At 35.3% G+C, this 27,460-nt stretch overlaps 1 protein-coding gene across 4 annotated transcripts in view; it reads right to left on the bottom strand.

The window, feature by feature from the left end:
• LOC145994659 (uncharacterized) overlaps nucleotides 1–27,460 on the bottom strand; it is a 66,272-nt gene that overhangs the window by 28,779 nt on the left and 10,033 nt on the right. For all 4 annotated transcript variants that reach the window (XM_083130778.1, XM_083130780.1, XM_083130782.1 and 1 more), the window contains exons 2-12: nucleotides 23,920–24,074; nucleotides 18,261–21,298; nucleotides 16,752–16,893; nucleotides 13,256–13,542; nucleotides 11,276–11,351; nucleotides 9,550–9,638; nucleotides 8,198–8,340; nucleotides 6,240–6,388; nucleotides 5,255–5,540; nucleotides 4,136–4,314; nucleotides 424–536 (exon numbers count right to left, since the gene is read on the bottom strand). In XM_083130778.1, coding sequence (XP_082986904.1) covers nucleotides 424–536; nucleotides 4,136–4,314; nucleotides 5,255–5,540; nucleotides 6,240–6,388; nucleotides 8,198–8,340; nucleotides 9,550–9,638; nucleotides 11,276–11,351; nucleotides 13,256–13,542; nucleotides 16,752–16,893; nucleotides 18,261–21,298; nucleotides 23,920–24,027 — 4,610 coding nt within the window. In that variant the 5' untranslated portion in view covers nucleotides 24,028–24,074. The remainder of the gene's footprint in view (nucleotides 1–423; nucleotides 537–4,135; nucleotides 4,315–5,254; nucleotides 5,541–6,239; nucleotides 6,389–8,197; nucleotides 8,341–9,549; nucleotides 9,639–11,275; nucleotides 11,352–13,255; nucleotides 13,543–16,751; nucleotides 16,894–18,260; nucleotides 21,299–23,919; nucleotides 24,075–27,460) is intronic.

The raw sequence follows: 27,460 nt of genomic DNA, 5'->3' as shown, positions 1-27,460 counted from the left end.
AATTTATTCCATTAATTTCCGCACCAAATAATCAACGAAATATGAGATTGATAAAAATACAGTAAACAAATATCCACTAATAATGTGAACTGAGGATCCATTAACTAGTCATATCCCCAGAGATTATAATTAGATAAAAAAATACATAAAAAACTGACAGCAATAACCTTAATTTCAATATCTGAAATGATGATAAAATGTTAAAACATGACCCTAAGTGTACACAGTGGTACCTTAATTTTACATTTGTTAGGGTACAAAAATGACAAAACTCACATTAAAAAAGAAATAATAATAAAAATACATATCGCTTTATTGAGACAATGAAGACTGAATGTAAATGCAGGAAATAGTAAAATCAGGATTCTGCTGCAAATGATCAACATCTTCCACAAGCGATCAACAGTTTAATAAGAAACTTACTGCTTTTTCTCTGTAGCATCTAGAAGTTTAACAGTGCTTATGTACTCGCGGCAGAGTTCATTAATAAGTGAACGGCACATATGCACTACATCTGTAATACTATTGCCCCTCGCCTAAAGAAAAAGAAAAGGCACTATCAGGTAGATTGCAAATCATTCTCTGTTTATAACACAAGTATAGAAATGCATTGAATAAATACCAGGTTGAGTAAAACGTTTGTTTGTTTTTTCACGTGGGAAACAGTGAAGCTGGAGAAAAACCCTGGAAACCCAAGCAAGCACCTTGCGGTGGGCACACTGCTTGGTACATACATTCACACAGACACAACGCATTTCGACAAGGCACAGTGCAATTAAGGCGATCCATCATGGGGGTTGACAAACTGGCCGTGCATATCGTGTTATGACATTCTTGAAAAAACGGGGTGAAAGCTGTGAGTACTGCGGGGGAAATTTGTGTGGTGGAAGGTGAGGGCACAGTGAAACTTTAGGACATGACAGAAATGGTTCAAGCAGTTCTCGTCTGGGGACATGAGTATGAAAGACAAGCCCTGATGCGGGAGACCGGGTGCCATGGATGCAATGTCCTGCTACAGCACGTGACAGCCGATGCAAGCATCAGTACACGGCAAGTGGCACGAAGGTAGGATTGGCCCAAAGCACCGTGGTTCGTTCTCTTCACCGAATGGGGTTTGTCTCTCGACGACCTCAACTTGTTCCCCACGAGTTGATACCACAACAGGCTTAACGACGAGTCTCCATCTGTCAACAATTGCTTCAAAATCTACAGAACGACAGGTTTTGAGGTAGAATTGTCACAGATGAAAAAAAGTGGATCTTTCTATGATATTCTGCTGGTGGTAAGCAGTAGTTCGGCCACGGGAAAAAGCAATCCCACTTGTTCAACGGGGACGGTTTGAAAAGAAGGTCATGTTGTGCATTTAGTGGAATATCTATGGTCCAGTGTTCTGGGAACTCACACCAGACAGTCGTGCTGTAGATGGGAACCTTTACACTGTACAACTGCAGCAGGTCCATGATGCTATGCTCCAAAAGTACCCAACATTGATGCGTTGGAAGAGAATCTTGTTGCAGGTCGATAATGTCGCATGTCACTGGTCACAAATTGTTACTCAGAAACGTCAGCACTTGGATGGAATTGAAGTGGTGCTTCATCCCCCATATGGTCCTGATCTTGCACTATCCCGATTACCATTTGTTTCGCTCTCTTGCACATTTCCTGCAAGGATGACAGTGGATGCTGTGAAAACAGGAGTGCGTGAGTTTTTGGCCTCGAAACCAGCCGAATGGTATAGTCGTGGGATCATGGCTCTCACGGAACATTGGCAGAAGATCATACAACAGAATGCCTATACTTTGCAGAATAAGTCCGATGTTATGCCCTGTCTCTCCAGTGTCAATGTCCATGTGCAAAAACGAACAAACTTTTGACTCACATGAAACAAAGGAAATATTACAAAAGCTACACAAGCTCAGAAGACAAGAATGTTGGTGAACATTTCAAGGAAATTTATGCATAGCTTGCTACAAGCATACAGATAATTTGATGACAGCAAAAGAAAATAACAGCCCCACACAAATTTATGATAAAAAAAAACAACAAAAATTATTGTCAAAACCACTGAGTTTCTACAAAGAAAGTGGAAACTATTGTAACTACCATATAGTTCAGCGAATTAACTATTTTCTTTTGTGAATATTCTTCAAACATGGAAAACACGATAAGTATGAGAACTTTCAATAAATATATGTGTGCCCTAAGTCAGTGGCAGATGGCAGCTAGTATGATGGGTAGTGCCAACGTGGTCAAGAAGTCGAAAAATTTTCGCTAGCATATGTCATAGAAATCTAATGAAAAAGGTAATTTTAATGGAACTTTGTTTACTCAAATTGCAGACAAAAATTCAGAGTTCCTAAGATTGGTTTATTTTACTTCACATTTGTACTACTTTGGCTAATCGCAAAGATAAGGATGAGTGAACACTCACAAAGAAGACCCATGCCCAGACTGGGATTCGAACCCATGATCCCTGGCATCGTAGCATGCTGTGCATGGATGTCGGTCAGAGTTTCTAGGAAATAAATGCGACTATTAAAATTTTGACGCCTGTCACCTTTACCACTTTTATTTTTTTTAAAATAGAATTGATGTTTAAATCTGGCGTGGACAGCCAAGTTGTATACCTTTTAATTTAATATTGTATTGTACCTTGGAAAACTCTGTATGTAATAATGCTCTAATCTGACTCCTCTTCACTGACTACCCTTCCTTTCACACACCATCAGACACTTTTACTTCACTAAACAGAAAAACACCAAACCATTAGAGACACCAAGTCGAACACGGGATTCTCACCTTGCTTTGTTTATAATTTGCAACCCCAGCACGGCAGACGGTACATCACCAATCAGTGTTACTAACAACTGAAATATGATTATCTGCTAAATGAACTGTGGATCTACAATTTTTAAAATTCAATGCAAGAAACTGAATTATATCTCCAAGTGAAATTCTTATACTGATAGATTTTCCGTGTGATTTTTTGCAAATATTAAAGTAAAAAATCTCCTGGTGATGCGAATTCGCTTTGATATTTAGACAATTCTTTTCTTACAGAAAATGTCTTCAATATTGTCAACATTAGTTGTAACACCTAAGTGTCTGTGTGCGTAAGAGCAAGGGATATAGCTTTTCTTAAGGAAGAAATCGATAACAAAAAAGTCTGGATGGCTCTTTAGATGCACAAAAAAGTCTGGATGCTCTTTAGATGCATCTATCTAAATGGTTATATAAATTTGGGAAAGATATTACATTCGTTCTTACCAAGTAGGTAGGAAAGTATCTTTCTTGCGAATTACTTCTCCGAGTATTACAAATCGGCCAGAATTAGTTACTTCTCTATGAAGTTTGCAACTATGTAAACACAATGCAAAAGCTCTCGCATTGTGTCAACTGAAAATGGGCATGGCTGGTTGTCTTATGGCATGCCTTCCTAAGTATTTCCATAAGTTTGTCTTCCCCCACATATTCTGTAAGCACATTGGAAGGCCAATCTTCTCTGAGAGCACAGTGAATGGAAAAAATTACGAAGACATTATTTAACATTTTACATGTAATTTATCCACAGTTACATTCTACACATCAATATGACAGGTTGTTATTTTACTTTATGTTATTTTACGTTACTGTGAAATATATATATGCAATTTCAATAGACAACAATGTATAAGAGAAGAAATACAATAGTATCTTAAGATACAAAGGTACAAAAAAGGATGTCTTATTAAAATATCTGGCAGTTCCCCATATTCTCTACAATTCACTTGCATGGTACACAGCAGTGGCAGCACCCAGCAAACAAGCAAAAAAAAAACAACTAAATGGTCCCAAATGAGTATATTTGTATGGTATGTATGTGTTTATTAAATGTGACTGTACTTCAGAAAATTGCCAACCATCCCAGTCCCTCTGCCATCACACAGTGAACAAATTTGTTGTGCAATTTTAATTCTCTCACTGTAAGGGGCTTGGCATATATTTGGTGCCTCCATATTCTTTATTTGTGTATATATATACATGTTGGACGAGGAATATATTATGGATCCTATTTACTAGTCCATGAGCCCACTTCTTGTGACTGTATCCTTTGAGAGCACTTTTCTAAGGAAGTTTTCTCCAAAGCAACTGTTACCTTAACTCGGTCCCAATTTAGATGTACCGCTCTCCCAACATTCCTCAGAGACTCCTTGATGGATTCCATGTCATCCACCAGCACTTCTCCTGCTTCCAGAGTTGCCGTAATTACTTGTGTTTGCCTATCCAGTTCTTTCTTGTATGTTGCAAGTTCAACAACCAATCTGTCCTTGGATTCTGGAACAGAAGAAACCATTACAAACTTAAAGAATTCACCATATTTTGCTGAAAAGTTAAGTGAAAATTGTGGCCAAACCACGGATCAAACAGTGAAGCCCAGGTTTATTCAAATATTGATTAATATTACTGAGCAAGTATTCCACTCCAAATATAAGCATCAATTTAGCAGTTTCACTTTGAAATATTACACCAGAATCTTAAAATAACTCTTACGTAATCACAAAATGCAGTTTTTCACACAGTATTGGTGCAAAATAAACGGAAACTTTGAATTCTGTATAATTTCCAGGACACCATGAAAGTGTTATGCAGCATTCTTGCAGACTCTGTGAAAGACCAAAACTGGAAAAGTACTGACTGGTATCAATAAATGAAATCCAACTGATACACTGATGCATCGGCATCAGTCCTAACATATATATATCTTTACTATATATAAACAGAGACATGGGCCATTCCATTTTAGAATTTTTAATTTAATTTAATAATTTTAGATTTAACAGATTTCAAAAGCATGTAGAATTCCATTGTTTTGCACTCATTTTAAACAGTTTAAATACCTTATATGTATAGTTTTTCTGAGAGCAGGGATCAAACAAATGCCACAATGTAGTATAATAGACTCATTGTAGTTTGAACTCTTTGGAATAGGGACATAAGTAGACAAAAGTAGTTTTTTTTATATATTTAGTTAACAAAAAACAAGATTTTTTGACCAGCAGCATCTTGCATCTGTCAATTTATTTAAGGGGTAGAATTCAGATCAAAGGATTTAGGAGAGGTTCTGTACCCCTTCCCAAAAATTTAGAGCAGAAACTTATACTCCTGTTCCTGACCACTGCTCTCATGCATATTAAGTAAATTAATTTCTGGAAATGACTTTACTCTATTGACTATGTCTTCTTTTTTTATGTATTAACAAAAAAATCACACTCACCTTTTTGTAATTTCAATTCATTATTCAGTTTACTATTTTCCTTTGTTATCTCATCGATTCTTATTTGAAGCTTTTCAACTTGAATTTCAAGCAAACAACTGTTATAGTTGTGCATACTGCAACCATCATTCGAGCTTAGTTTCAATTCTTTTCTTACTTCAGACTCTTTCCGAAAGCTTCCATGATAATTCTGTGATTCCAAGCTCAATCTTTGACCTCCTGTCTGATGCTCAAGTTTCTCTATCTTTTTCAACAAACTAGAATTTTCAATTTCTAGTGTTTTGTTCTGTAAATACAATGATATGATAAAAATTAACATTTACAATTGCCTTATTTTATTCATTCTGGACTAAAATATTTATTACAGATTACACAATCTAAGTAAATGAAAGCTTATAAAATATACAGTAAAATGATAAATATTGTGCTTGAAGTCTTCTGTGAATTTCACTCGGTTTTACATTTTCATTCACAAGAAATTTCATCACAACATACTGCTCCATGTTTGCATTCACAGGCTTGGTCGCCATCTTGTTTCACAAACCATTCATGACGCCAGTGATGTTAGCGCTCCAAGCAGTAATAGTAGACACTTTGCCACCTTAATGCTGTTTTGTCTTATCTCCATTTTTTGTCGGAGATGAGTTGATGACATTTTAATGAATGACATTCTGAAGCAATGTATTTGGTTGTCAGGTGGCGTGAATTATCAACAATAATAAAATTTTTATGCAAGTCTTATGGTATATTCCATATCTACATAAATCAAACTTTAATCAGCTCTCCTGAGAAGTTAGTGCAGATGACATACGACAAAATAGTATTCAGCCAGCAACTTGTCACTGATAAGTAAATGTGATTATATGCATCTGGGAGAATTCTGTTATTCTGAAAAATCTAAAGTCTCGCTTTGTCTTGAAGGACCCTCGCATACTGCTAATCATACAGCTTATTTCTTAGATTATTACACCGTAAATATCCAAACCTGATCTGCAGCTTTCTGGAATAGGTCATCTAACTTGTGGCACTTTTTTACAGCCTTAGCTAATTCTTCTTGCAGTTCCCTTTGGTAACTGGTGCTTGTATGTTGTTCAGCGTGTTCTTGATTCAGAAGGTAATTCTCACTTGGTTCTTCTGAGAAGGTAAGAAAAAATGTTATAGTATCACTAACAGTGTTTGTAAGTAATAAACGTTCCTGAGGTTTACTCTGTTTTTCATTGCTACTACTACTCCACAAAAATGTGAAACTAAACAATTCACAGTAGAGTACTGCATACTTTTGCTCCCTCCCCCACACCTGAGCGTGCTACGCTCGAATGTATAGAATCATATATCAATAAATAAACGTAGAAATATATAAGTAAAAAATCCATCCTAGTAGTTTCAGCCCATAATCATCTATTTCATTTTCATATATTACTATTTATTGGTAAAATAGACTAAAATTCATTTTAACGTGCAGATGATGACTATGTTCAATTTCACTGCATATTTCACTTCATGTCGATATGTCTACCACAGAAGAATTACGGTTATACGTGTACTACTGGGCTTTGAGTATATACCGCTCGTTTTGCTCATTCGAGGGTTATTCACACAAGTGAAGAAACTGCCAATTCCATACGCTATCTAGCATCGTCCGTGTGAACCATTTGCCATTCGAGTGAAAAACGCTCATTGCAGCAAGCTAATTCACACCTACCATCACACAGGAACGTATATGTAGAGTAACTTCTCAGGTAATACATAGGATACCACTCCATATAAAGCTTGGTAATAAAGAGCAAAGAGTGGTGAGATTATGAGTCCAGCTCTCAAATGAACTCAGCCACTGACACACTTTTCTTCCACATTTGACTAATCACGATCATATGAAAGAGTGATGATCAGTTGAAATTGGGGAATGCGTACACAAAGAAAGCCCATTCCCAGATCAGGACTCGAACCCAGGAACTTTGGTGGAAAGGTCAAAAGCTGACCTCTTAACATTCTCAGCTGCTGAGCTGGCTGATAATATTTTTATCAGTTTAGTGTGTACATAGTGCAGACTGCAGTAAAGATTAAATTAATAATTCTTGCTCAACCAAAAAGAATAATTAATTTGGAGGAGTGTCTGTTCCAGGTCAGTAAATTTTAAAGTGACTCCTATATGCCCGGGAGCTGCAGTGGTCTAGTCGGAAAGGCATTTTACTGCCATGTGGGAGACCTGGGTTCAATTCCCAGGGTGAATGATCTAAGGTCGAGTTTTCCTGGTCCCTGCATAAAGTGGCTCTGAAGCTAAACTAGCATCAAAAATGGGTATCTGAACCCAGGGGCAGGGGGAGGGGGTTAAAACAGCCAGAGCATGTTAGTTATCACATCACCTCCAAAATGACTTGAGGTTGAAGAACGTGTGAGGTCCTACTCTACAACCCCCTATATATGCCTCATGGCATGGTGCAAAGAGCACAGGGAACTTTATCTTACCTTACCTACAGGCCCATTATTAGTTGATATAAAAAATGCTTAATTAGCTAATTTAATGGCACTGGCCATTTTATTTAACTTTACTTACACAGAAGCACAGCATAGTATGTAATTGAGGTACATTAACACAACCAAGTTTAACCAAATAAAATTTTTGATAACCTTAAGATTTCCATTACTGGGCTAGTTACCCTATATGACATAAGAAGAAGTCTATTTTTCATTTATGTGATATGTACAAGGTGAAAATTGATATCTCAAAGCTACTGAGACAATAATAACTAGAAATTCTGTTTTCAAATAAATATGAGAATTGACTAAAATACTGGCATTTAAATTTAATGCAAAAATTTGTGAGTGAGTACCAAACTTTTCTGCTAACTGAACATGCACAGCTCAAAGCAAGTCTTTGTAGAGCAATAAAACTCCTTCAATTATGGAAATAGAAAATCAGATGGAAAATTTTTATGTACTTACTATGATGCCTCTGCCTTTCAACATGTTTTGGACTAGCTTCCATGAGCGCTCCTTCACTTCGACAAACATCATTCCTCAAATGTTTAATTTCATCCAGTACTTCTCTAAGTGAATTGTTCATTTCAGGATGCCCATTATCATCTCTGAAAAAATTATATATATATTTTTTAATTCATTGCGGAGACAATTTCAAGTACCAGCTAACTTTAATCCAGTCATGATTCTATATATAACATGTAAAAAATTATAAGAAATTCAATTAACAACTGACAAGTACTGAAATGTAAGAGCAGGTTTATGAATATCTATGCTGACTACAAGGTATCACCTTGCAAGATATATTCTAATGTGAAAATAAAGTAAAACATGTGCCAGATCATAAAATGTCAGTACCGAAATCGAAGGGGGAAAACTTCCTAACTTCGGAATATGGCCTCCTGATTTTCAGGATCTTCAACACTCAGGACACAATGAATGGTCATGTAGTTAAAATGTTTAATTCTTGAGGTTTTCTACACCATGAATGTTGTATATTTCTTGGAAAGGGCAGTTTTCAGTCCATAAATGCAAAAACAATAACTTCAGGGAAAATAATGTGTAAAATTCAAGATTTTCACAGTGTCAGAAAATCATCAACATATCCTGTCCTGAAAATTTCCAGACTTTGTTACAAAATAGACCTCATTTTCTGCCCCAAATTCATGATTCGTTTGATTTCCTGTCCTGATCAAAATATTCTGTGCATCGCACAGCCCTTAAGTAAACGAATATTTCAGTTTTGTATTAATGTTATCATGTGTGGTTCTAAGAGGAAATATATGGAGTTCCTGTATATATGGGCTTCTGCGTAGCGATATGGTTAGTGCTCTTTTTTTTTGTGAGTGGTCCCAGGTTCCATTCCAAGGGGGAACTCCCAAAAATTTTGGTGTTGACCAAGTATTGTAAGAACAACTGGGGAGCTACTGAAAAGAAGTACCAGACTCCAGTCTCAAAAGCAAGAAAACAGCATTGTCACCCAATGAAAAAGACATTCTGGCCCTTAGAGGGCTGTTGCACCACGGAGTTTAGATATTAGTTTAATTCTAGCTTTTTCATCACTTTTTGTTACAGTATATTACATTTTTTTTTTTTAACCCAGTTTGGCTGTTCTTTGTTATCTGTAGTTCAGTTTATAATTCCTTTTGGTTGTTTTGTATTTTTGATTGAGATTGGAATCACATTTTGGCAACTGAGTTAACAGTGCTTAAATGTTATGAATTAGTTTCCAAATAGTGTCTAAAATATAAAAAATTTAGAAACCTGATATTACTAATGAAAATTAGCAAAAAAAAATGAGGTGGTCATCAACGTACCTTGACAATAACTCCCTGATTTTTCTTAGTTCATTTCGTGTTGCTTCTTGTTCTTGGTCTAAAAACTGAGTGAGCGAAGAGGAATGAGCCTAAAATAATAATAATAAAAAAGACTATTAATGTATTGAAATGTGCAAATTTTTTCACCTTTTTAAAGTCACTAATTAACATGTATTAATAAAGCATAAATCAACCTACAGTGGAACCCATTCCCGGGTGTTAAATTCCCCCCAATTATACATATAACCTTCGTGGTCCCATCACAGCAAAATGTCATAAAATTTTCCCCAATTTTACATATTCTTGCATTTTAAGTTTTCATCTTGGTCCCCTGAAAATTATAAAATCAATATCCTCCACTGTATTTGTGCAATATGATATTTTCCTAATCAAATTTGAAATATTAAGACTCGTATGTACCAAATAAGAATATTTCAATTTTCTATTTCTACATTTGAGATGACGTCACATTGTATGGTGGTGATAAAATATTTATGAAGGGTTCCCAGGTTTGATACCCTGTGAAGGAATATTGCACAGTGGTTCGAATTCCACACTAAAATGTAGGTTGAGTCCCGATTAGCCTATCTGTGAATAAAGCAGTAAATTAGTAATAAGCAGTTTTGTTCATGTTAACTTAATTTAAAATAAATTCACACGTTTCATATTTCAAGATTTTATTTCATAAAGCATTGGTTATGAAAAAGTAAGTTAATTATGTTTAGCAGTTATAACACCATTAAGCCTTGTTTCCATCATATGAAAAACTCAATATGCTGACCAAGGCAGAAATTGATTTTATTTTAAAACATAAACTAAACGTAACGTTTCAACCTTCTAGCAAGGTCTTCTTCAGACTCTGTACCAAGTACAAAATTGAGTTTTTCATGTTTAGTAGTTAGCTCCTAGACATATAACTCCGTCACATTGGAGTCACTGAATCAGAAGCCAGAGGAAGTTTTGCCAGGTGACTTGTTTTTTAATCAAATGTCCAGCTTTTTAGTGGGAGTGCTGCAGATACTGAGTTTGAACAAATAAGGCACCCTGGTTTAACATATGCTGTCCATTTGTAATCAAGCAGTCATGAGTTCAACTCGTAGCACGAAAGATTCTACTGTAGTGGTTCTGATCACTCTGAATGGAATAATAATATTAAACAGTAGAGTAAATTTAGATAATCTATCTGGCAGAGGATGAAGAGTTAACAATGAGACTACTTTCTTCAGTACCATATTTCATCACATAATCATCGCAGATTTTATACAAAATATTTTTTTTTTTAAAATGTGGTGTACGACCATTATGTGAAGTTTTTTTTATTTTAATGGTGCTGGTATTACCGGTACTTCAAAAATCATTTATTACTTAACTGTTTTTGGTGCAAAATTTCAATAAAACTGAATAGATTAAATCGACACACATCATTTCTTCATGACAATTTAACGAATATTTTTTAGGTCTAAAAAAAAGGTAAGAAATTAGTTGTTTTTGATTTGTGCATTATAGTCAAAATATTACATTTACTACAGTGTTGCGAAGTACTGACTTAAAAATTTTAATCTTCTGTGTCCGAAAATTCTGCACCTCTATCATTGGTTTCGTTATTTAATGCACTGATACAACGATTATGGAATGAAATGTTATATAAACTAATTTTGAACTGAAACAATAGGGTGCGAAGATTATGTGGTGAAATACGGTAGTTTAACCAAAATAGAAAAATTACCTGTTCGTTAGTGTGACCATATGAAATAGCAGCCGTTGCTGATTCTAAAGAATCCAGTCTTCCATCTACTGCATACCTGAAGAAGAAAGTCACATATTAACAGTTATATCTGCTTTCTACATCAATGTCCACATTAGAGAGGATAAAACTATGAAAAAAAGGATGGTGTTTTGTGACAAAGTATGTTGAAAAATGTTTATTAAAAGTTTTAGTCCCTATGAGCACACAGTTTAAATTAAGATTAATAAGCTGGGGGTAGACAAATACAGGATGCCATAGAACCTGAATTTTTTAGAATCCAATTCTATTTTTTAATAATTCAAGTTGACTTATGGAATGTTCCGTTAACTTTCTTTTTTTTAAAAAAAAACAAGTAGAGCATATGTTTTTCATGTTTGGGTGTTTTTGTATTACGTGTATCATTAAATTACAATAATAAACATGCCATTACAAATTTTTGCACTGTTGGTAGCCGAATTTTAAATCTGCAGCAATATGGTAGAATGGGCACTCTGGTACAGCAAGGCCAGCAGTGCTGACCCACAGCATAACTTTAAAAATTACTTCTTTAACTTTTGGTTTTACATTATTTCTTCCGTGTTGCCTCAATAGAATCAACCTGAAAGCCTCTGAGATATGTCCTCTTCTGATATGGGGTCATCCACACCCTCTCGTGGCATATTGACAAAATATCTGTGACTCATCACCCTGGCCAGCTTGTAGCCAAAGGCACCAAGGGCTCAAAATAGAAACAGGCGACCTTGAATTACCCAATAGGAGACTAGCTTATGTGGAGGGAAACTTTGTTTTCCAATCGGTAAGGGATAATAGAAAGTTGGATGCCATCATTGAAGTCTGCTGATGTCTTCAGTGTCCAAGTGTACTGTATACTGTCAGCGATGTAGCATATCCACCAACCTAGTTAAAATTTATATTCATAAATAAACTATAAAGTTTTAAAACAGGAGAAACACATAAATATGATTGCTGACATACGGATAACATATTCTATGTGAAGATAAACGTTTCAGAGTGTTCGGTCTATTAAGACAGCTAACACGTCCATGGATACATCTGCCAAATAGAGTTGGTAAAACTCGCCGGCTGCTGTCACACTTTTTTCAAGCGCTTTGCGAGGTGAAAATTTACTGGTTTTTTTTTGGGAGGGCGAATTTCTACTTGTTTGCTTCAAAAACTCAAGTGTTGACATTGTTTACTATTTACTACCGAAAGAACTACGTGGTGCCAGAGTGGATTTGTGAATATTGCAATGTGTGAAAATCTTGTAAATTGTTATAATCATCCATGAATTAAATTGCATTAAATACGTTTGACAACAGACCAACTGAAATTCGAAAAAATGAACAACTGCACCACGACATTCATCTTTCCCCTTAGAGACGTTAGTATCAGGTAGAGTGCTCATTTTTCTCAGTACTAAGTACCAGGTAGAAGCAATGAATTTTTGGTTCACTTAATTCTTCGGGATCTGCTTCCCCAACGGAAAGTGTCACCCAATGCCAATGTATTGCATAGTTATTTACGCTGTTAGAAGTAGAACCTTCTTTAGGAAGGCCACTTCGATGCAAGAATTAACTACTTTAATCCAATTTTGTATTAATTAGTAAATTAAATGTTTTGAGGTCACATTTCAAAATGTGTAGCTATATCTTAGTTGGATTCCTGGCTTTCTTAGCCCATATTTGTTGGGGGGGGAAATAAATAAATTGCTGGCTCGTGAGAAAAAGGGACTGGTGCCTGAATTATTTTTAGTTTCGTCTACTTCTGTTAATAGCTCTAATGTGCTACATGGACCATTTGTAAATGCCTAATTACACAATTAAAGAATATGCTAAATTTAATCAATCCAATAGCAAAGCAAAAAACTAAAAACAAGAAAGAAAAAGAAAATAAAAAACTTCACAAAAAAAGAACAAAAGAAAGAAGGAAGAAAATTAAAAATGAGATGACAAATCTTACTTCCTTCTGTTCTCTTCAGCAGCATTACTCAATCCTCTGGAGTCAGCAAAGAGCCTAGAATCATCTGAGTTCAATGTTGTGAAAGATTGTTCAATATAATCATGGCAGTGTCCAATTTTCTTAGGTAGCTTCTTGAAAGATTGTCTCTGAATAAAAGTAGTATCTGATTTTCCATATTTTCTTTTCAAAATGTCTCTAAATACACTAAGTCTTCTTAAACTTGATTTTTTTCTTTGTATGGTTTCTTGTGAGGTAACGCCTGGCTTTGATGTTGATATTTGTGCATGCTACGGGACAAAAATAAAATCATAAGCATGTTGTTTCTTGTCCACCTTTCCCAGTTTTCAGATGAGAGGAATCCAATTAATGAAAAGTCAATGACATAATAAGCATAGATAACAAAAGACTTGTGTTCTACAAGAATGTTTAATATTTCCAATGTCAATAACTGAAGATTTATATATTAATATACACATGAAACAACTGGTTACAGTATACAAATTGCTTAATGGCAACACTCAGGGGGATGATGCCAAAGTACAGTTTGCGATACATTGAAAAATAATATCCAGCTTCACAGAATGCAGGAATAGTAGATAATTAGTTCTACAGAGTGGTTCAAAAGTATGGAGACACCTGAATAAAAGTTGAATGACTGCAAAACTAACACTGTAGGTTTGTAATAGGGAAGGGAGGAAATGTTAAAGGGCATTTGATGATGACAACCGCCATCTTGAATTCAACTTCGAAATCTTAAATGGAAACCATAGCTTTGACACCTCAATTGAACGGGAAATTTTCATAACATTCCCCTCCCCTATCCTTTTACAAATCTACAGTGTTAGTTTTAAAGAAAAGTATGTTATTCAACTTTGATTCGGGTGTCTCCATACTTTTGGACTACCCTGTAATGTTGATCATCATTTCATAAATAAAAGTTAAAATGCATGTAGTTTAATGGTATTAGCTGATATACTTGCATAGATGTATCAACTTATTGGCAGAATTGGAGGTAAATTTTAAAGATATGATATATCTGCAAATAACTTGCAACTGGGTGTACAATTCCAACATCTCTTTTTATTATTGTCTCTAGAGTGGAAAAGATACAATTCATTTTTCTTTCTTTCACTCATTTAAAACTACATTTTATGGTGTAGAACAGCCTTTTGCGTGTAAATCCTGCCAATTGTCTTTTCATTATGAGAAACATGATCAGTGAATTGAGTCCTGGGCACCTCAATCTGGCTTTCTAGATTTGTCTTTACTATCAAGTAGCTTCCCAATTGTCCTAAATATGCCAGGACAACACTGACATTTTACAGTTCCCAGCACAGAATGAACCCACGACTGGCCACACCAATACACATTGACATTGTGGCAAAGTTCTCAAAAATACGTTAGAGTATTGAAATTGGTCTACTTACGTAAGTGAGTATGTATTCGTATGTGAACTACGTTTCAGAAGCTTTACTGTTTCCTTCTTCAGGTTGTCGTATTTTCGGCTTGGAATATCAAGCCACGTCAGAGAAGTGTCATGCAAGGATACTGGGTGAAAGGTTTGGGTTAAAAACACTTCATGTTCAACTCAATGTTCAACGTAGTGGTTGTTTTAACATGTTTTATCGAGAGTTTTCAGGGTTTTTGACAAGGGTAGTTGTAATTCTGCATATGTCGAGCACTATGAACTGTTTTTAAACCAAACCTTTCACCCAGTATCCTTGCATGACACTTCTCTGACGTGGCTTGAAATTCCAAGCAAAAAATACGACAACCTGAAGAAGGAAGCAGTAAAGCTTCCGAAACGTAGTTCACATACGAATACATACTCACTTACGTAAGTAGACCAATTTCAATACTCTAACATATTTTTGTTTATAGATAGTGAGTAACACACACATAACCAATATGCTGCCGAAGTTCTCATTTGGTTATGTGGAAACCCTAGTCACATGGTTCCATACATTAATTAGGGAGCAGAAAGTCTGCAATTTAATATAGGAGCTGTAGAATATTGGTTATTATTATTTCTCTTGTAGTTTACGGTTGATGCAAGCATAAAAACACAGTTTTTTGTTATAACGTTTCAGGAGAAAACATGTTCCCTTTGTCAGACATTTGTGTAAAGATGAAATTATTGTAGTTCTTTGCACTTCTCTTTCTAACTCTAAGCACTAACTGAACCAGAAACCAATAGTAAATACCACAGGTAAAAAATTAGACGTAAGTGTGGCACTACAACAATTAATGTGTAGCTTCTTAAAAAAAATGGGAAAAAGGTGAGAGCAATTTTCATAAAAATGTATATTTTACTACAGAGGAAACATTTGGACAGCCATCTACAATAAGAGTGAACAAGTGCCACACCTACCTCATGGAATTAGTCAGTTTCATCAAAGTTAACAACATCGCTACTCGATATGAAGATTTCTGATGTCTATAAAAAGAAAATAACATCTATTACCTCCTATTGTTTACAAAGTCAGCTTTCAGGATTATGCATTGAACAAATTAATTTATTTACAAAAACAAACTAACAACAGTGGTTGAGTACATGTAATCAAGTAATTAATTCATCCCCAAAAGTTAGTATTTGCATGGACATCAATTTCATCTAATCATCATTCATCCTCATCATCGAATTAGTCTAAAGAGATATCAGCATAACACAAAATAAGGGAAAGCACAAAGAACTTTCTTAACTAACTGAATGTGATGCCTCAGAAAAAGCAATTGTACATTTCGGAATTTGTTGTACATGGTGCTCAAAATGTAGGGGAATGTAGCGAAATTTTAACCCATCCCCCCAGCTGTCTCATTGCCGCTATGTCAACCCATATGAGCATCCCCCAGCTAACAACAAGGTTCGACTAAACATCCCCACAGCTAATATTTTCATCTTCAGGTGTTGATTATACATGAAACTTTATGTTCATTACAAAGTAATAAGAAAAAATGGCATAAGTTTAAGGTACCCCTGAAAATTGCAACATGCCATAAAGGCATAGAGGGGATTGTAGACAAAGGTCCCCTCCTCCATACATTCACAATCTAAGTCATTTGTGGAGATGGTGTGAGCAGCACCACAATCTGACTGCTTTTACTAATGACCCACCTTGAAAACAATTTCTTGGAGCTAGGGTTAACTCCAGAGCTGCTTTATGCAGGGACAATGCTGGAAAAAAAGTACCATCTGAAATCACTCACCCTGGGGTTCAAACCTGTGACTCATGTATGGTACTGGACAACCAGAGCTCAAATAACAAAATAGCACACACATGCACTAAAGGATGCTTCCTACAAATCAGTAAAATTATTGTCAAGTTTCTTCATAAATGAATACAGTGACACGGTATTTCAATTGATACTGATTTCAGTCCTTCTCTACTATTATCACACGAGTTGAACAACAACAAAAGTTTCCAGATCCACACGTGACAAAATTAAGTTTAAGTTTTAAAGAGACACCAAGTTTCAGAAATCAAATGTTACTTACTTGAGGTGAGAGAGCTGTATCTTCATTCTGATCAGAGTTCGCTGTGATTAATGAAGATGGTTCATTATTAGACTGCACAGAAATCTCTTCTTCTACCAGATGAATTTCATTTGAAGGCACTAAAGCAGCGTCACTGGTCATCCTACACATTGCAAGAAATGGTGTTATTGCCCAGAGATAATTGTAACATACAAATGTAGAATACATGCTTTTAAAATAAACACATGAAAATTTGCATATACTACTCCACTAAAATGCATGCATGGATATCGGGAGAGGGGTTGATCAAGTTCATCAACCTCCCCCTAGAAATGGACATTGTTAATATCAAGTTACAAAAATGCAGAGAGGAGGTTACTTTTATTGTTAATAAGATAAAAAAGTTCAGCTATTTAGTACTGAACAGAATAACAAAGTAAAAAATGCATTATATCAAAAAAAATTAGTGTAAAATACACGAACCAGGTTGCATTTTCACATTCTACCATTTAATCCAAAGAATAAATGGTTCCACAGTTTTCAAATTTGCAGAAATTAGAGGTTTCTGTGATGGGTCACATAACAAAAAAAAATATAACTAAAATTTCCCCCTAACTTCTAAAGTTTTTCCTGAGTAATATGCGTAAAAGCTAATAACAAAATAGAATAATGGTGCATCTCAGTGCACTAACAGTATGAAATGTAAAAAGATAATGAAAAACAGTTCCACTGGATATTCATTTAAATGATGGATCGAGTGAAAGTCTTCCAGAGGATATAGTAATAATAAATATGGAATAAAACTGGTATATTTTTATTAGTTTATAACAGTAATTATTGTATAATAATAATAATAATAACCAGCATAATTGTAATTGTTATTATTTCTACTATTCAAGATTTATCACGGGCCTGACCAGTCATATTTCCGGGAACGGCCATGCATGCATGCAAATTACATGAATCACAGCCTTTTGTTTACTAGTGAATGCTAAGGTCACAACTTATATTAACATTTAGCATTACCATAGACTAGACTACTTTATTCTTGATGCTAGCTAATTTCTACATGTGCATAAATTCTTACACAAAACAAACTCACATTTCTACCTCCATACTAAAATAGTTTTTCTACAATAACTGACGTGCCACATTTATCAAAGCATGATATTTTACCTAACAGTCTAACATGTATTCAGAAACGAAGATTACCATGGCATGGGTGTTGCATTGTATCCATTTATTTCATCTAATACTCGTTGAGTTTTTGTTCCAGTCAGTCCACTTTATGCACATATTGGATAACCAGGACTAGACCTACAGTTTAAAGTGGAATCCGAACCACTATGTCCCTCCACCATGTATCGAACACAGGACCCCTTGATTACAAGGTGACGACGTTACCACTATGTCATCAGGGAGGCTACTAATACTTGTTTATTCTTGCAACATAAATGGGTGGAAGTGGCACTAGATATGGTAACTAAATACAAACAAAAAAGAAAACAAGATAAAAGTTGTACAACTTACTCATTGAAATCTCGACTGTTCCGCCAAAGATCCACTTGTTCATCACTAAGAGTTATAAATCTTACAGATGATGACAAGCCCATTGTACTTCCACTGTGAGATTCACGTGTGATATAGATAAGCATATTTCCCTTCTTCCTCTCAAGACTCAACTTCTTGCCGATTTTTTCTCCAACGCTCTCCTCTCGCAGCAGCTGCACTGATTCGTGGATGAGAGGTTCCCACTTGGCACTTTGTGTTGATCTCCCAACTGACAAAATACGATGGACATCAGATTCAGCCAGTATGTGATCGACACTTTGTCCATTCAGAAGAACATGTACATCGGCTGGAGTTATTTCCAAAGTGTTTCCCTCCCGGTCCAAAAGAACCCACTTGCGATCCTCTAAAGCCAACGTCAACGAGCGTCTCCTAGGAGAAGACTTCGAATTTTCAATTAAACCAGGCCTACGAGGAACATATTTCTTGCTGACCATTGGACTGCTATCCACTATGGGCATGCGAGGAAGACGAAGAACATGTCTTTGCTCAGGTACATCTCTGAACTCAGGAACCAAGATGTTCTCAGCAGCTTCCTCTGTCTGAAATTCGCTGGTGGCTGCTCTATGCTCGACTGCAGCTTCCTCCGTCTGAAATTCGCCGGTGGCTGCTCCATGCTCGAATGAAGAATGGTGTCCTTCTTGTTCTCCAGGTGGTTCTGATGTACTCGATGATGGAAGCTGAATTGACTCTGAGTTTGCTTGCAAGCCTGAACTTCTTGCAGCAGAGCCTTGCATTGTTGTTGTTGGTGATTCGAAAGTGTTATGCACTAAGTCAACATTTGCTACAGTTCCTTGCTGATCATTATTTTGATGGCTTGGGGAACTCCCATCTCTATCTGGATCTGCAGTCTCTTCTATCTTATAGAGAACCCAAACTTGAAACTTGCTGCACCTAAAATAGTGATCACCTCCACAGTGTGTTAGATTTGTATTGCCTTCACTGCAAAGTTGCAATGGTCCTTCAAGATTAATATACTTTTTCAAGATGTTGCCTACGTCGCTTTTAGTTTTCTGTGATGTTTCAAAATTGTGTGTAATTTTGAAAACCATAAATATTGAGGCATCACCCCTTCCACAAGGTGTAGGACAACGTTGATTTTCTCTGAGAAAGAATAGTTCTGAAATGGTAGGCAACACTTCTGTTTCAAGGAGAGGATGGTCTTCTGTTACTGTAACACTACATGACTCCATTGGTACTGCATCTTGATTACCATACATATTCCCGGTACTCAACGAAGAAGCAAATGGTTTGATGGAATCTTTTTTTGATGAGAGAATCTGAAGGCTTACTGAAGCAAAGTTACTTTGTACCTTCATCATTTCAAAATTAACTTCATCTACAGACGGGGAAGAAGCTGCTTGTAACTGTGTAGGGAGAAAAGATGAGGCACTGAAAAAAGTCATATCTTCATGAAGGCTTGCATTGGTGGCCGTAACTTTAGTGGTGAAGCAACTTTGAAATATTTTCTCACCGGACAATGTTGGTGCAAGATGAAAGTTCGATTCTGTGTTTCTGACACATAACATGTCACATGGTTGTGATACATTACTTGGAATTGCAGGCTCATGAGTTACTTCCTCAATTGAACAGATGTTCTGCAGAGAATTTTCTGCAACATTTTCAAAAGACATGGAAGTTATAGAATTTTGAGTAGTTTCTGCATCATCACAACTACTTACCTGTTTAAAATTGTCTTTTCCTCTTTGACTAACATCATCAAACATTTCATTTTCTCTCATCGATGATGCACATCTGGTTTCTTTTGAAGTACCACCGTCCTTCGGCTTTGCATTACTGCTAATTACATTACTTGAGGCATGAGGTGTGTCAATGCTTTCTTCATGATGGGTTGGACAGTGAAGGTTATTTAGAGTAGAGTCACATGCATTTGGAGAGCTGGCTCTGCGTGTCACATTATAACATTCATCTAGAGATTGATAAAGGCCTCTACTTAAACCATTTCCTTCTGGTGGCACTGTGATGTTATCCTGATCTGGAACGATTTTGAAACTTTCTACAGTCATCCCGCACATGTCGGGAGCAGTCAAAGAATGATCCAAGGGTGAGGTATAATTCTGCTTCTTCCTTTTATTAAAATGCTCCTTCTTCATGTCAGCCTTTCTCTGAGTTTGGCAAGCTTCCAAATGCTGTCTAAAAGACGAAGGCATCATAACGTGCCCTGGTAACGATATTACAAAATTGCTATCTACTTCATCTGAGCTTCCTTCTTCTGTATTTTTATTGGAAGCTTTTCTATAATGCTTAATAAATCTCAAAAATCGAGCTCGTGGCTCCTTAGAATAATCAGATAAACTTGAGCCAGAGTCTTGAGAGGCTAAATAACCTTGCTCAATATTATCATCTTTACCCTGAAAGTAACTAGTGTTACAGTACCATCTATTAAAATCGCCCACTGATGTCAGGGAATCGGTTGCTTCTGTGTTGCTGTTACTGTGTGAGAGCCTCACATTCCTAAAATGATTTATCAGAGACATTCTTGTACTGTCTGCATCTGAAGAAGTGCCTGCTTCTGTAAGGCTGTTTTGGCATGCAGCATTATGATGAACGGTGTCCTTTGTAGGAAAATTTGTATCGTTTCTCAGCTGGCTTGATGATTCTAGGCAATTTGTTGATTCGGAAGATCCTAAATAACCAGCCATGCCATAATCATCATTGCTAGTAAGTGCAGGATCTGACGACTGTGACAAGTCAAGGCATGTCTGTTTGCTTATTGCAGAAGACGAGTTGTCCTTCATACGAATATCAGCATCAGATTCAAAAGAAGTCGAGGAATTTTCATTTGTGACATGTGACTGAATCACAAGTTCATTATCTGAACTTGGTGATGACATTCTGTGTAACGTCTTATTATCATTTGACATCTCTTCTGACATCCTGTGAGCTTCAGTGTTAGCAGATGAAGTACTCAAGGAAATAATGGAGAAATCATTCCATGGCTTAGTTGGTGATGTTGAGTCTTGACATAATTGAGTTACCTACAAACAAAAGGTATCCTAGAAGATATGATACACTCCTTTCGTTCATGAAAACTATATTTTAATTTGAAATAATATTCTTGAAAATAACCACACAGGTTTACTGATTTGTTATTCATGCTATGAATATGAAAAAGGAAAAGTACAGAACTTGCAAAGAGTAAAAAAAAGAGAGGATGATTACAGTAATCTAATGCATTAAATGACATTTAATGATTCTTAAAGAAAATCAACTTTTTCCAAACTTTTATGTTACCAGTTTTCTTGCGACTTGTTTTATGATTTGGTTTATTCTGTTAGTGTGAAAGTAATTTTCTTTTACTATATTAAAAAGGCTTTCTTCTTCATTTTTGATATCCTTATTATTAGAACATAGTCTTTGCGCTCTCAGGAAAAAAAAAATATTATCCATTGTTGTACATGAATGTTCTGAATTGGCATGGATGTATTTTTCCCCTGCTAATTTTTTCCTATGGACTGATGTTTGAATTGTTAAGTCAGTTGTTTTAATTTGCAGATCAAGAAAGAAATTACATCGTTATTCATGGCTTTCACACTAACAAAATAAACCAAATCAAAAAACAAGTCGCAAGAAAACTAAAGGAAAAGAGAAATACAGACAAAGATGAAAAATCTGTTGAAAACAAATGTGTGTGCACTCCATTCCACAAGGGATACTCACATGAAATTGCCAAAATTTTTAGTAGATTTAATTTCAAAATTTGTTTTTAGATCACCAAGAAGTTTGGAATGTACATTTAATGAATTCAAAATGAGAAACTCTCTACCAGATGTGGAAACCACAGGAATATATAATATAAGTTGTTCATGTTCAAAGGATTATGTAGGACAAACAGGTGTGTCAGATCACATCATCGAAGAGAAGCATTTGATTAAAAAGAGAAGGGTTTTAAAAAGATTGATGGGAAACATAGAGTTGAATGTCTGGGAAGCTTCGTTCATTGCAGAACAACACTGGAATAAATTAAATAATGAAAATGGTAAAATAGATCCAGTATGGAGTTTTCTTTTTCACAAATGAAGTAAGCCACCATCTGTAAAATTTAATGTAACAGAAAACATCAAGAGATTTTGTGAAAACAATGATGACTTTGAATTGCCTGATGATATTTGGGATTCATAATTTTAAATAAAAAAATAATGTGATCAAATTTTTTTATCAGAAATAAAAATAACAGACTGCTTCTTTTCACAGTTAAGTTGCTATATTACAACAATGTAACATTGACAACATCCATTATATAATGGATTATTTTTGTTTAAAAATTTGCTAACCATTGTTATAACTGAATGGCTTATTGCAGAAAGGGACCCGAGTCACATTTTTGAGGTATCGGAGTTAATTTTTTCATCTCCACTGTGTCTAGCAGCATACTGCAGGGGGGTGCATTGGTGGTTGCAAAATTAACTATTCATCATGTTGAATATTTGAGCCAACAACGGCACATTTCTTTCTTACACTATTAATATTATACGATTTTTCATTCTCTTTCTCAGAATTGTGCAAAAGTGACTCAGGTCCCTTTCTGCAATAAGCCATTCAACCGTATCTTTAGTCAAAATGAAAATAAATGTCTGATGAAGGGAGTGTGTGTTCTCCTGAAACGTCAAAACGAAAAACTGTTTTCTTATGCTTGTAATAACTGTAAACTACAGGAAAATATTTTTTTAATCTTGTCATGAAGTCTATGTTTCATCAGAATCCAAAATAAAATCCACTGCATTTAAAACTTTTTTTTTTGTATTTTGTCACTTGGCATCTTATCTTTGACTTTTTTAATTTAACGAGGCCCTCTTTGTCTACGCTGCATTTCCTGTGTAAATTTGCCAGGTGACTTTTTCAACTTTAGTAAGGTAATTTTTAAATCCAAATCTTGAAAATGGTTCCCATTTTTTGGCCATGAACCAATGATTATTATAATTTGAGAAGTAATAATTAATTGCCACTGTTGTTGTTACAGGTGTGCGGTTCGTCCTTGACAATTTTATTGTAAGGACAAACCTTAATAATACAGTGTTGCTATTTAGATATGGCTACAAGCTTTAGGGCTAGTCTTGTACAATGAAATAATTCTGATAATATGTGTACATAGTTCCATACCATATATTAGTAAGGTGTCATCGTTTTGTGTAGGTAATTTGCAAAGTGATATTGTAAGGCAGCTTGCAAAATCACATCATTCAAGATGACCTTAACTTTCCTCCTTACCTTGGTGCAATTACTTTGTAACCTTCAGCAACATGATGATATGCAAAGCCAAGTTTGTTTCAAGTACACTTTATCCTCACACAGGCTAATCAGGACTGGACCTACAGTATTACAATGAGATCAGAACCACTGTGCAATGTGCCTCCAGCAGGAATCGAACTCACAACCTCATGATTCAAGGAAACAGTGTTTGTCACTATGCTATCAGGGAGACCCAAAGTTTAATAACTTAAACCACTAATGTATATGCTCTGCTCTATGACATGTAAACACTATATAATTCTAGAAATGAAAGTTCATTGTCCATTTCCATACCAAAGTAAATCAGGTTCTTATAAACCTGCATAAGTTATACTGAGACTTTAAAACTAATTGAGAATAGAAAACTTACCTCAGTGGAAACCTCTTCATCTATTTCGCTATTTTTTGTAGTTATCACCTCATGGTCACCTCTCACTTTCTTTCCTTTCCAATTTTGAACTTTAACGGGAACATTCATAAGTGATATTGTGACAGAGTTCCTGTTGGCACTGCCATCCTGTTTTCCTGGAATATATCATGCATACAAGAAAATATAATTTAACAATTTGGTAACTTTATTTTCACAAGAAAGTAAGGCATTAATTTTGGGAACCAAAGTAACGGAAACAAGAACACATGGCTTTTTTCAGTTACTCACTCAACACTCCCAATGAATCACATTTAGGCACTGAAGTTGAAAAATAATTAGTTGGCATAGATGCATCAAATTACGGTGTAGGGATGTGACGACCTCATCACGCAGTGGCTTGTTCATTGCAGTTAGTCAACCAACAGAGTGAAATGGTCAACATTTTGCTCTGTTGGGATTTACAGAGCTGTCCTGTCATGGCTCTATGAGCGTCCCACATTTGGCAGAAGTGGGGTATGGTTGGTGGACTACTAAGTGATCCTCCCAGCTAGATCCGAGGGATCCACTGACCAACGACAGGTGCGGTCCTCCATTCATATTGGGGATAAGGCGTAGAGCTGACAACTCTGCACTGTAAAAAGACATGTCAAGAAACAGCAATATGAAGCCATGGATGTTCCCAAGGTAAAATATTCCAGAGGTAAAATAGTCTCCCATTCCGATCTCCGGGAGGGGACTACTTTGGGAGGTCCCTGGACTAAGGATAAGATCTACATTAGGAATAAGGATATTAAATTAGGCACCTGGAATGTTCTGTGCCTTTACCAGCCTGGAGCATTTCAGTGTACAGTTAATGAGATAGTTAAGTATAAATTAGATGTAGTAGCTGTCCAGGAAGTTAGGTGGCCAGGAGAAGGGAATTGTAAAACTAAAAATTATACTTTTTTCTATGGTGGTACTGAAAATCATAATTTTGGAACAGGCTTTTTCATAAATAATAGAATTATCTCTGCTCTTAAAACAGTAGAATTTATTAATGATAGGATATCATATGCAGTTTTACAGGGTAGGTGGTGTAAAATTACTAGTATTTTAATAAACATACATGCACCAACGGAAGATAAAGATGATAATACTAAAGATGATTTTTATGCAGAGTTAGAACAGGTTTTGATAAATTTTCCCAGTATGTTATGAAAATTCTGTTAGGTGGCTGTAATGCACAGATTGGTAAAGAAGAGACATTTAAACCCACGGTTGGTAAAGAAAGTCTTCATGAATTAAGTCATGAAAATGGTATAAGATTAATTACTTTTGTAACCTCAAAGAATTTAATTGTGAAATATATCTGGTCTTCTCCAGATGGTAAAACTCATAATCAGATAGATCATATTCTCATTGATAAGAGAAGGCATACTAGTATAATTGACGTTCGTTCACGTAGAGGTGCTGACTGTGCCAGTGACCATTATTTAGTAATTGCTAAATTAAGAGAAAGACTCTCAGTGATAAATCATAAGCAACAAAATCTAAAAGTTCTAAAATTTAATACAGGAAAATTTGCTGATGAAAGAATTAAGAAAGATTACCAAATTAAACTGTCAAATAGATTCAATGTTTTGCAGGATTTAAATGATGATGAAAATATAAACGAAACAGATGTAAATAAGAATTGGGAGCATATATGTAATGCAATAGAATCAGCAGCTAAAGAAAGTATAGGATACCATAAACAAGACTTAGATGGTTAAATAACTCTGATGATACAAATTTAAGCAATTATAATAGAATAAAGCGAGAAGTTAACCACACGTTTAGAAGTAAAAAGAGATTACTTGAAAAGTATAATTAATGAAATTGAAATAAACAGCAAAAATGAAAATATCAGAGATTTATATAAAGGCGTAAATGAATTTAGAAAGGGGTGGCAACCTAAAGTAAACTTGATAAAAGATAAAAACAGCAATTTTTTAGCTGACCCAAGCGATATTTTAAACAGATGGTAGAACTACTTTAATGACCTTTTAAAAGTTCATGTAGGAGATAAATCAGAAGTAAATGAAGTACACACAACAGAACCTTTAGTTCCAGAGCCTAACTTGACTGAAGTTAAAGATGTTTTTAAAAGGCTAAAGAATAACAAAGCACCTGGCATTGATTTAATACCAGCTGAGTTAATTAAATATGGTGGAAATTCGTTAATATGTCAAATTCATAAATTAATTTGTTGAAGATGGAATAAAGAAGAAATCCCTCAACAGTGGAAAGAATCCATAATTGTTCCTGTGTTTAAAAAAGGTGATAAAATGAACTGCAATAATTACCGTGAAATTTCTCTACTCTCAACAACATATAAAATATTATCTAACATTCCCTTAACAAGACTAACCCCATATGCTAATGAAATTATAGGTGATTATCAATGTGGATTTAAACGTAACAGATCAACTACAGATCAAATTTTTCTCACTCACACTTGAGAAAAAGTGGGAATATAATCAAAGTGTCCATCAGCTATTCATTGATTTCAAAAAAGCATATGATTCTGTCAAAAGAGATAAATTATATAATATATTAGTCGAGTTTGGAATAGCTAAGAAGCTTGTTAATATGATAAAAGTATGCACCAGTGAAACAGAAAGTAAAATTTGTGTGGGTATTAATGTGTCTGACAAATTTACAATTCATGATGGGTTAAAACAAGGAGATGCATTATCTCCATTGCTCTTTAATTTTGCCTTAGAATATGCTGTTAGGAAGGTAAAAGAAACTAACGAAGGACTAAAATTAAACAGTGTGACTCAGTTGTTAGCATATGCAGATGATGTAGACTTATTAGGGGATGATATAAATACAATTAAGAATAATGCTAAAATATTTTTCAAAGCAGCTAAAGAGATAGGTTTGGAAGTTAGCAAAGAGAAAACTAAATATATGCTTACAGGCCGAAACCAAGTGTTAGGTAATAATCAAAATCTATTATTGATAACAACTCGTTTGAACCAGTTTCCAAATTCAAGTACTTAGGAGTAATACTAACAAATGAAAATGATATTAAAGAGAAAATAAAAAGCAGGCTTAATTCAGGAAATGCATGTTATTTTTATCTTCATAAACTTTTGTCTTCTCGTTTAATACCTAAGAAACTAAAAGTTAAAATATACAAAACAGTAATTTTACCTGTATTATTATATGGATGTGAAACTTGCTCCCTTACATTGAAAGAGGAACTTAAATTGAGAGTATTTGAAAATAAGATCCTTAGGAAAATATTTGGACCTAAAAGGGATGAGGGGACAGGTGTGTGGAGAAGGCTACATAATTTAGAACTACATAATTTGTATTCATGTCCAGATATTATTAGAATAATTAAATCAAGAAGACTTAGGTGGGCAGGCCATGTGGCATGAATGGGAGAGGAAAGAGGAGTTTACAGGATTCTTTTTTCGGAAACTTGATGGTAAGAGACCTGTAGGAAGGCCAAGACGAAGATGGAGGGATAACGTTGAGATGGACCTAAAGGAAATCGGTAGGGATGGAA

This window comes from Lepisma saccharinum, chromosome 11 (genome assembly GCF_977018435.1).
Source record: "Lepisma saccharinum chromosome 11, izLepSacc3.1, whole genome shotgun sequence".
NCBI lineage: Eukaryota > Metazoa > Arthropoda > Insecta > Zygentoma > Lepismatidae > Lepisma > Lepisma saccharinum.
The sequence above is the reverse complement of the archived record's forward strand: the minus strand, read 5'-3'. Positions and strand labels throughout refer to the sequence as shown.